This window comes from Lissotriton helveticus, chromosome 9 (assembly GCF_964261635.1).
Source record: "Lissotriton helveticus chromosome 9, aLisHel1.1, whole genome shotgun sequence".
NCBI classification, from domain to species: Eukaryota; Metazoa; Chordata; class Amphibia; order Caudata; family Salamandridae; genus Lissotriton; species Lissotriton helveticus.
Window position 1 is genome coordinate 232281453 of NC_136070.1, and position 10909 is coordinate 232292361.

The 10909-nt window shown below is 45.3% G+C and overlaps 1 protein-coding gene across 2 annotated transcripts in view; it reads left to right on the top strand.

Annotated features, from left to right (window-relative positions):
* The window catches only part of BUB1B (BUB1 mitotic checkpoint serine/threonine kinase B), a 317125-nt gene that overhangs the window by 270341 nt on the left and 35875 nt on the right, over positions 1-10909 (top strand). For both annotated transcript variants that reach the window (XM_078659779.1, XM_078659780.1), the window contains exon 22: positions 8178-8293. In XM_078659779.1, the coding sequence (XP_078515905.1) occupies positions 8178-8293 (116 nt within the window). The remainder of the gene's footprint in view (positions 1-8177; positions 8294-10909) is intronic.

Consider the following 10909-nt stretch of genomic DNA (forward strand, 5'->3'; position numbering starts at 1 on the left):
TGTAATAGGACGGTACCAGTTGGTATTGTACACATGTTTCCTTCCTTCGGCTTTGTAGAGATGTTTTGACCAGAGGACCACTGCCCCTCCTTTGTCCGCCGGTCTGATGACCGCTTCTTGCTGGTTCTTTAAGGAATCAATGGCTTGTCTCTGATCTTTTGAGAGATTGGCTGGTATAAATCTTCTCTTCTTCTCCAACCCATTGAGTGAAGATAACACCTTTTGCTCAAAAGTGATGATGTTCCTCGCCATGTTGTTGCTCGGTGGACAGAAGGGGGATTTATTTCTGAGACCGGACACCTCAATTTGTGGTTCTTTGGTAGAATCTTTGAAAAACCATCTAAGTCGTATTTTTCTGAATAATTCAATCACCTCCAGGTTAAAGAAACCAGCAAGAAGCGGTCATCAGACCGGCGGACAAAGGAGGGGCAGTGGTCCTCTGGTCAAAAGATCTCTACAAAGCCGAAGGAAGGAAACATGTGTCTCGAAGTTTGTGGATGTATTTTTGAAGGAATTTACCATCAAAGTCCCTTCCTTTCTCCGTGACACCATGGATTTTTTAACCAAGGTAGAAGGAGTAGAATTTGATCCAAGTACCCAGCTCCTAGTGACAATGGATGTGTCGTCCCTCTACACTCAAATTCCGCAGCAGGATGGAGTAGACGTCATTGAAATGTATCTCGACTCCAGACCTCGCCCTCATAGAGTGCCGACTGAGCTGATTGTGAATCTCGCATCTCTCGCCCTCAAGAAGAACTTCTTTGTATTCGAGGATGAAATGTTCTTGCAAATAAAGGGGTCGGCGATGGGGTGTCCCTTCGCCCCGGAGATGGCTATACTTTATATGGCCCAATATGAAGAGAAATTTGTTTATAATAACAACAATTCACACAGAGCCCATATTGGGCAGTGGCTTAGGTACATAGATGACGTGTGGTGTATCTGGAATGGTACACCACAGTCTCTTGAAGATTTCCATGAATGGTTGAATAACCGCAGTCCAGATATAAAATTCAGTCTGGCGTATGACTGCAGAACCATGCCATTCTTAGATGTGGAGATCAAATCGACACCAGAAGGCCTGAAGTCCACACTCTTCCAGAAAAAAACTGACAAGAACAATGCTCTACATTATGCAAGTTTCCACCCCAAAAGCTTAAAGAACAATCTCCCCTACGGTCAATACCTTAGGGTGAGACGGAACTGCTCGAGAACGGAAGACTTCATCACTCACGGAGAAGCACTGACCAACAAACTGAAGGCGCGAGGCTATCCAGCCAAACTCTTGAAACAATCCATGAAGAGGGCAAGATGGACACCTCGGTAACATCTTTTGCAAAAGCGAGAAAAATCACAGGTGGAACGGATGGTCTGTGTCTCTACCTTCGGGCCTCACACCACCCCGGTACAGAAAATCATCCGGAGTAACTGGCACCTGGTGGAAGAAATTCTACCTGACATTGGTAAACCGCTGTTCGCACTCAAAAAAAAACGAAGCATTCGACAGCAGATCTCATCCACACGAGGCACTACCAAAAGAGAAGTACAAGGAACCCTCTTCAACATGGGCCCAGTAAAGGGTCACCACAAGTGCGGCACATGCTCTGTGTGCAATTTGACAACGGAAGGAACCCTCTTTACAGATGGCAAAAAACATTGGCGACATGACAATTTTACAAATTGCAAGACCAAATACGCAGTTTATGCCATCACATGCCCATGCGAAAAAGTCTATATAGGCAAAACAACTGAATAGTGCGTCAACGCATTATCCAGCACAGATCCCGGATTAACAATAAAGTCTTGACAGCACCCCTGGTGTCCCATTTTTTGAAAAAGGAACACTCGGCCAATGATTTAAAATGGACAATCTTAGCAAGCATTAAGAACATTCCAGGGGCGGGCGGGGACCCTGACGCACGCCTGGCCCAAAAAGAGGCCTTCCTCATCTTGAGATTTAATACTGCCATGTCTGGACTCAATGATCTTAACGAATTCAGTAACCTGTAGATATCTTGTCCGCGGCGATTGTCTGTCTCCGCTTGCTGCTGCTCATGTGTCCACTAAGTTTTCAATTGCCGACATCTTCCTTAACGTATGTGTCCCTTTGACATCACAAGGGCACAGGTCCCCTACTGTGAACCCCCTCTTTGAGCCCCCCTTTCCAATCCAGCAATGGACACCGCGCTATTACGCAATTTGGAACTACATATCCCAAAATGCACGAGGACTCGGCCCGCGTTAAATACAATTGGACACGCCCCCCCTAGCTTCGACTTGTCATTCAGTATCGCCTGGGTGCCGGTTGCAGGGCTTCATTCCATCGTCTCTGAAGTAAGTCCCACAATACAAATGTTAGTTTTGTTGAGCGAGCGCTATATTATACCTTTTCTAAAACGCCCATTCTCTGTCCCTGCAGTTGTTCAACTCTTGCGGCGGCTGCCGCCTGCGTACGCGCATAAATAAATCCATATGCCTACATACGAAGGTAGGATTTTATATGTTATTACATCTTCTTATCACGCTGAAACATTCAGGACTATACTAAGAAGTGCTCTTGCTTCTTTTAGGCGCTCCAAAATCGTATACCATCCACTTTAGGTGCACCGGCACCCCAACCACTTCCCAGTGTCTACCACATCGAGGTATGTGCCAAAATTCATGTATTTAACATGGGGGCTCATAGGTACTTTTATAAGACCGATAGTAACTAAGGTTTTGTACACCATCTTATTCACAGGGAGTATCCTGCCACCCCAAGTATAAGGTACTTGCACGTTTTTTTACAGTGTTCGAGTTTCAGTGAGTTGTTAGTTAGCTCATCATTGATACCATTTTTTAACTTAATTCACAGTGACAACGACCCCCCCAGTCCATGTCCTGAGGAGAACCCGTTAATCGTTGTTGGGTTCGAAACGCGTCGGCGTCCAGTTCCACCAAGATACCAAACTACTAGGGCGTAATAGGAATAGAACTCACACATTTCTACACTGTTGTATAGTTTATGTGTTTTCCTATTTTCCGCACCATGTGATAAATTCACTGTGTATTCTGTGGTGGGTGAAACAAGTAGGCTAGTACTTCATCTTTCCGGTCCACTTGTTCAATTTGTATTCAGGATTGGTGCCTCAATGATGTAATTTGCTGAGGCATTGCACAGTTGTCTATATGTATTTTCATCACAATTGTTTATATGTGTATTATTTGATTGAATGTATTGTTTTTGGTTTATTCAATGTATTTGTGAACCTTTGTAAATGTGGTGGTGTATCTTTTGATGCTGAAAAACCTGGTTCATAATCTTTCATAAAAAAAATAAGTGACTCAACACAAATGGTTGTTCAGCCTAGCAATTGATTATACTAGGTGTGCATTTGTTTCTAAAAACGTTAACTGTCCGGCTCCTTTGTTTGTTTATTCTATAAGAGTGGTCCAGGCCGGTCAGGGACAGGACCCAAGCCTTTCCCCTTTTCCCTACACTTTCATTTTAGGCACAGGGAGATTAAGTGATTTGCCCAGAATCACAGGGGGTTTTTGGCGTCATTACCGAGACTCGAACCAAGTTTCCGAGGTCGAGCGCCTTAGCCGTTAGGCCAACCCCTCTCCCCTATTCTGCGCATGTGGGATTATGGGTGTTAATGGGCTTATGAATACTTTGGCACTGTGCTCCAATACCTCTTATTAAGAATATCTAATTTTTACATGGGAATGGTGGATCTTAAATGTCTGTTACATATACCTGGTGCTGGGCAGAGCAGTTTTAACGACAGTGGCCCTTATGTGCCACGCATGGCTGAGAACGACTAGCTTCTCTGGGGATGTCCAGGCTTCCCTCATGGACATGCCCTTTGATTGCACCCGTCTCTGTGGAGATGAGGCAGATTCGGCGCTTGAGTGCTTTAAGGATTCTCATTCTACGGCCAGATAACTTAGGCCTCTCTGCAACCCCACATCCACCTACCTTTTCCTCCATTCGTGGCTTCGGAAGGGGCTTCCTGCTGCACCAAATCCAGCCCAGCCACCGCGTCACGCAGGCTCCCCAGCCTCTGCGTGGCCAAAGGCATGGGACCCACAGACCTCGTGGTTCAGGTGGCCAGCGGCCGGTCAGTCCGCCCCATCTGCCACTGCAACAGCCTCCAGACCCTCCTAGTTACAACCTTTACCACCATGGGCATCAAGGTGGAGGCAGGATTTGCCATCACCTGCCCTGCTGGCAGTCCATTGTAGGAGCCTTGCTCAGTGTATAGTGTTCACCTAGTTCACTTAGTCTAGGCAACCCTTAGTGATAGTATTTAGGTCACTGAAAACCAGAGCTCTCATGGGGGTAACTGTGGAGAGCAGCTAAGGCTCATCCTGGAGGATAAAAAGCAATTGCATGAACCACTATAGTTGGTCAGTAAACTTTTCACACATGAAAAACCACACCAGGTGAGTAGAAAAATACTTTATATTTATTACTAGACACTAACTTGGTAAATCTCTTACCCGCAGATTTCAATTACACACAAGGAATACTTTAGAAAGTTGTAAGTAGTATGGAAAAACACATGGGGGTCTAACCGGGGGCCAAACCATATACTAAAATAGTTAGATGTGCGCTAAGTACCAAAGCGGGACTAGTAACCGAAGGATAAAGGACCCCAGGGGAAACACTGAACCACTCAAGGTAAGTAGCTAGGGACCCAAAGGCGCCCTGGTGCAAAGTGGCTGCACCTAGTCAAACGTCCATAGGATAACTCAGGGTAAGTCATGGTTGAAATTTTACAGTTCTAGGACCCTTCTTAAAGCGATCCCGAAGGACCCACTTGGATCAAGAAGGTTAAAGAGTCACCCCACCCATGGATAACCCTCGAACCATGATACCTACACCAGGGAGCCCAGGTACATAGGGATGAAGTGGTGTCTGAACCTCCCGTAGATGGCAATGGAGGTTCGTGGAAGATGAGCAGCTACAGAGTCTCGTGGACTGGGCTGTTGGAACTAGGACGTGGAATACAGATGAGAATAACCTGAAAGCAGAGGGGACAGAGTCCAAACCGAAAGTGACTGGGAGGCACAGGAGCACAATACCAGCCCTTGTTGGAGGTTCTTGCTGCAGCACAGTACGGTCGAAGCAGCAGCTATGGAAAATAGGTGATGATGTAGTAGCATAGGAGCCTTTCACGAGTTGTCCCTAGCCAGTCGACGAGTGCAGGAGGGTCAGGGGCCACTAACAAGTTTTGGCAAGCGTAACCCATGATCACTCTATGCCATTGCACTTTACTCTGTAACACTTAACTCTGTAACACTTGACTCTGGGCCTCCTGCACTCTACGCCAATCCACTGTACGCCACTCTAATCTACTCTGCACCACTGTACTCTATGCAACTCCACTCTGCCTGCCTCGCACCACTCCACTCTGCCTGCCTCGCACCACTCAACTCTGCCTGCCTTGCACCAATCCGCTCTGCCTGCCTTCACCGCTCCTAACCACTGCACTCTATTCTTAACCACTGTACTCTACACAATTGCAAACTGTCACTGCACTGCCCTATACTCTGCATCACTTTACTCTACGCTAATGCTCTCTACACCATTCCACTGCACTCTTACACTCTGCAACACTGCTCTCTCCGCCACTGAACTCTCTGCCACTCTACTATACCCCAGTCTACGCCACCCCAGTCTACGCCACCCCACTCTACGCCACTGCACTCTACTGAACTATACTCTGTGCTGCTGCACTCTATACCACTCGAATCTACTCTGAACCACTGCCCTCTGCGCCTCTCTGCTGCAATCTATGCCCCTCTACCCTGCACTGCTGCTCTCTACAGCGCTGCACTCTATGCTGCTGCACTCTGCGCCAATGCACTTTACTCAACTTTCAACTCCACAGTATGCGACTCCAATGCTCAAGACTCTCTCTCACTCCACTCTACAATACTCTGTTCCACTGACATTCCACGCGCAAACTTGTAGCCATGTTGAACAGCAGCCACACTAGTGTACAACATGGCTAAAACACATTGGCAAAGCCAACTGTTCTTGCATAGGCGAGACCTATTGGCTTCACCAGTGTTTGTTATACGGAGGGACTGCTTACTCTCCCAGCCCTGTTTAAACAACAAACCGAGCAGATTAATTCCGCTGGCAGAGCGGCTGAATTCATTAGTAATTTTGTGTTTACAAGAGTAATGCGAAATTAGCAAATTCCTTCAATTCCGCCTGCATAATTCAAAAATACGCTCATTCCTAGTATTTTGGAGGCTTTTTTTTAAACATAAGCTAAAATCTTATTACCTTGCCTAACTATAACATCACATTCATCATATGTTTTCAGATAGAAGTAGATAAATAAAGATGAATCTGGTGGGAGGGATAGATGTGGATCAGTGCATGAGTTTGCTCAATCGTTAGCACCTCAGTAGATTAATTCAAACTGATAAGAGTGAGGTGTCAACTCCATTTAATACTATACCTCTCCTCGGAGAAATCACTTCTACTGAGTGCTGGAAATGAGTTTGTCTGCTCCCAACAAATTCTTTCCATCTTAAGAACAGTCACCTGTAGGTATCGGAACAATGCTCTTTCCATGCTTGGCTTCTTTTCTGTGATCATGCAAATATGGATATTGAATGCAGACTGTTTCTAACATGCTGACCTACAAACGTGGTTTGTCAGATCACTCTGTACAATTTGAACACACATGCATAAAACATGTAGATGTTTTTCATGACCTCTTATTTTCATGTTCTTCCTTTCAGAGGTAATACATGTGTTTTGGCACTGTGTGCGTTCCTACGAATTCTATCACTTGGATGCCAAGAAACTTTTTAATTGCTATCAGCTAGATTCATCATTGTAAAATCGGCTCGCAAAGGGCCAGATTCTGAGAATCTGGCCCTTTCCGAGCGCAATTTTTGCATTTGGGATTCGTCATCCCAAATGCAAACATCGCTAATAGCAAAATCGCAAAATTGCGAGGAATTGCATTTAAGGAATCTCTATTTGAGATTCCTTAAATGCAATTCATTAACCATATTTAAATTGCGAATTCGCAATTTTTGGCCGCTATTTACCGCGAAGTCTGACTTCGTGGTAAATAGCGAAAAATTAGAAAAATGCACTTTAGTGCATTTTTCTAAGTTGTATGTTACACACACACATGTCCTTTGGACATGTGTGTGCGCAACATCAGTCTACATTTTCATTTCAGGGGTGCTACAGGGTGTCCTTTGGACACCCCTGGCACCCTTGAAATTGCATCCTTATTTGCGATTAGCAAATTGCTAATCGCAAATAAGGAAAAACTCCCCATTCATTCCTATGGGCCATAGGAATGAATGGGGAGTTTTTCCTTATTTGGCCTTTAGGCCCATAGGAATGAATATGGAGTTATTCCTTATTTGCGATTAGCAATTTGCTAATCGCAAATAAGGAAGATGTAGGATTCGCAATTTTATTTGCAATTTCTACATGAATCCCGTTTTGCAAGTCCGCAAAACGGGACAATGATGAATCTGGCTGTAAGTGTTTACAATTCCCTGTGTGCATTTGGACTCGTACAATATATTTTTTGTTAAGGGACACTGAACTCTGCTACTGTGAAACTGACTACTTATTGCTGGAGTGTCGTGCAGCTATCTTAATGCACACTGGCTACTGCATACAATACTTTCCTCAAACTGTTTCTATGAAGACAGAGTCTCAGAGCCTCCAATAGCGCGATCAATGGAAACAGCAGATCTTACTCTAGCCGTGTAAGAAAACAAATTAACTCAATTCCTGAATTATGGCACTTGCATACCTCTCATGTTCTACCACCTGCAAAAACAGAATTTCCATTTGATGCCCCAAATCCATTTCTTCATATTCCACCTAAAAGCTAGCCATGAGTGAATGCCACAAGGGAAACTCTATTCTAAACCTAGAGTGGATATGCATTTTGTATTTGCCTATAATGTAGCATGGGTGCAATGTCTTGTCAGGGCTTGTGGATCAGAATGTGGGCTCCATGAAGGTCTAAAGCAGATTTTAAGGATATTTATTACCTTAAACCAGTAGTTAAAATCAGATTCTGGCCCCAACACATTTTTCTTTATATTTGGTATTAAATGCTCTGATGGCTGTGTTTAATGAGGAAAGACGAAGAGTGGTATATGCAACCGCCTGACATATGTCTGTTTTCCAACAGGTGGTGAAAGCTACACCGTTAATCGGGAAGTAAAACTTGGAGAAGATGACAGATTATTATTTGGCGTCCTAAAAGACACCTTTACAGCGAGTCATGTGAAAGGTGTTGCACTGAAGGTATACCTTTTTGCTGATTGTTAGACAAGTGGTTTAGTTTAATAAAAATCATGCTATATTTAAAAATCTCTGCAAATAAATATGATTGCTTTCTGCTAATTCAGGAACCTTTGTGCACTCAATTTAGTTATGCTTCAGCACACCAGCCTTCGGTGGGACTGGAAACTGCTTGTAGTTGTTTTTGTTGGGTCTCTACTCCAGACCATTTTAGCTGCTTGTTGGCTAGATCTTTTGTTTCAGACAGGACTTCAGATTAGCCCCTTGCACCCTCCCATATCCCTCTTTTTGGAAAAAAAATATATATACATATATATTTCTGCCCATTATCCTTGGGAGCTCCCCATGCCCTCCTTGCTTGTCAGCCCCCTTCCCCCACCCCTCTCTCATTTCACTTTAAGGAAGATCTGGTCTCTGAGCTGATCCCACAGACGATCGTCATCCTGCTCCAAATTGTCATCGTCTATGTCGGGTAAGTTTAAAAAGCCTCGGAAGTAGTCGTTAAAGCTTTCTTCGACTACTCCCTAGCATGCCCCGTGCTTCTCCTCACAACTTCTGCACTTCATCTGTGCAACCGGCTGCTAGGTCCGCTTCAGGCTTTTCGGAGTTCCCAGGAGCTGGAGCAACTCTTGACCAATATAAGGAGTTCCACAATGCCAAACACTCAATCTTTGGGCCAACAGCTCCTTCTGGCGCACCTTCGGGACCCACAACACCGAAAGGTACCCCCGCTAGATTGTCTGCGGGTTCGCCCTTGATGCCATCCAGGCCCTCGATCAAGACTGAAGCGGACACTCGTACCTCCACCATTTCCAGTTCAACCGCTCCACCTCTAGTGCCACCAGCGCCTCACGAAGACTAACCTATTCTTCTCTCTCTGACTCAGAGGCAGCGCCATTGACATCCGGTGCTGTCTGGACATCGTCAACCCACCCGTTGCTTATCACGCCTGGATAGACCCTCTTTAGAAAAGAGATGATGAGAATGCTTATGGCCTCCTGGAGGACGACTGACCTGATTTCCCCTCCAGACCCTGCCACATAGAAAGGCGCATAATTTACGGCAGTGATGCACAGGGCAGTGGAGGCCCTTGACCTACAGCTACCCCCAAGGTCAAGACCAGCATCTTGACAGAGGTGCTTCAACAGGGGTAAGCTATGCAGAGCTCCTACTTTCCTTTAATCAGACTCTCATCAACGTTCTCCTGGGGGCCTTAGCCGAACCCTGCACAGGGGCTTCCATGCACAGAATGATTGCCCTCCGACATTGCCCTGCCCTTCCTCCATTAGCATCCGTCTCAGAGACCCTGAAAAGGCAGGCTTCGATAGCCAAGGTCAACTCAAGCGTGTTCCCTACTACCCCTTAGAAAGGAAATCCAATAGGCTGGATTCCTCTGGGAAGCAAACCTTCTCTTCCACAAGATCGTCATTGTGGGCTCTTGTCTCCAGGGCCGATATACTGAACTGTAGATTTGTCAAAATCCTTGCTGGTTTTTAACAAGTTCTGACTGCAAGTACTGGAGTTCAGACCCCTTGATGAAAGGCTCCCAAACGAATACTAGCTGCCTCACCCAGAACAACTTCATATACATTCATAATCTCGCCCTTAATAGTTACCTTTCGAGGGATCCAAACCTTTATCCAGCTATCATTTTTCATCCCCTGAAATGAAATTGCTTGGCCTGCAAGACCGAGGACCTTTTTTTATAATTTTAAAGCTATATTTATTGCTATTTATAACTCTTTTTGTTATGGTTTTAACTAAGTGATGCAAATAAACTAAACTTGAAAGAGCACAGGATGGATGACTATCAGCTCTTCAATGGGTTCCCTGGGGTGATTACAGGCAAGGCAGCGCTAAAGCAGACCATCTTTTGATGGGTCGTACTCTGTATCAAAATCTGCCACTCCAGCAGGGCTTAGGCCGCTACGACTGCGTTTGCACGCAGGGTACCTGTCCTGTATATCTGCCAAGTTGCCACGTGTGTGCCACTCCATATGTTCAAAAAGCCCTACTGCTTGGTCAGTCCTGTCCATCGGAATGGGCATTTTGCCTGTTCAGTCCTCCAGGACTTCCTGGTTTAAGACGTTCGCAGACCCACCCCTTGGGAAGGTATTGCTTGGGTATCTATTCGAAGGTGAAGAATCTGCGGTTAGAAGTCTCCATCAGAAGAACAAGTTACTTACCTTCAGTAAATCTTTTTTTATAGTGAATTTATCTAACTGCAGGTTCCTCACCAATTCTCCCATTCACCCAAAACCCATGTTTGTTTGTACTTACTGCTCAAACATTGTTCGGTTGTGGCTCTGTGTTTTTGGTGCGGAAATAGTCACAGAAGAAACTGATGTCGGCATGCCGTGGCGGTGCCTATGTAGGCAAAATGACCTCACTTCTTTCGCAGACAACGTTTGTACTAACCGTCCGACGCCACCTAACAGCCCACAGAAGAAATATACAAGATTTTCCGGATCCAGCCTGACTCCTGGGGAATGTTCTAAGGTGAGGAATCTGCAAGTGAACAGTCTGTACCTGAAAGAGTGTTACCAAAGGTAAGTAACTTGTTCTACAAATTCCTTCAAAGATGTTGGCCACAGATATGAGCATATTCACAGTGGTGTC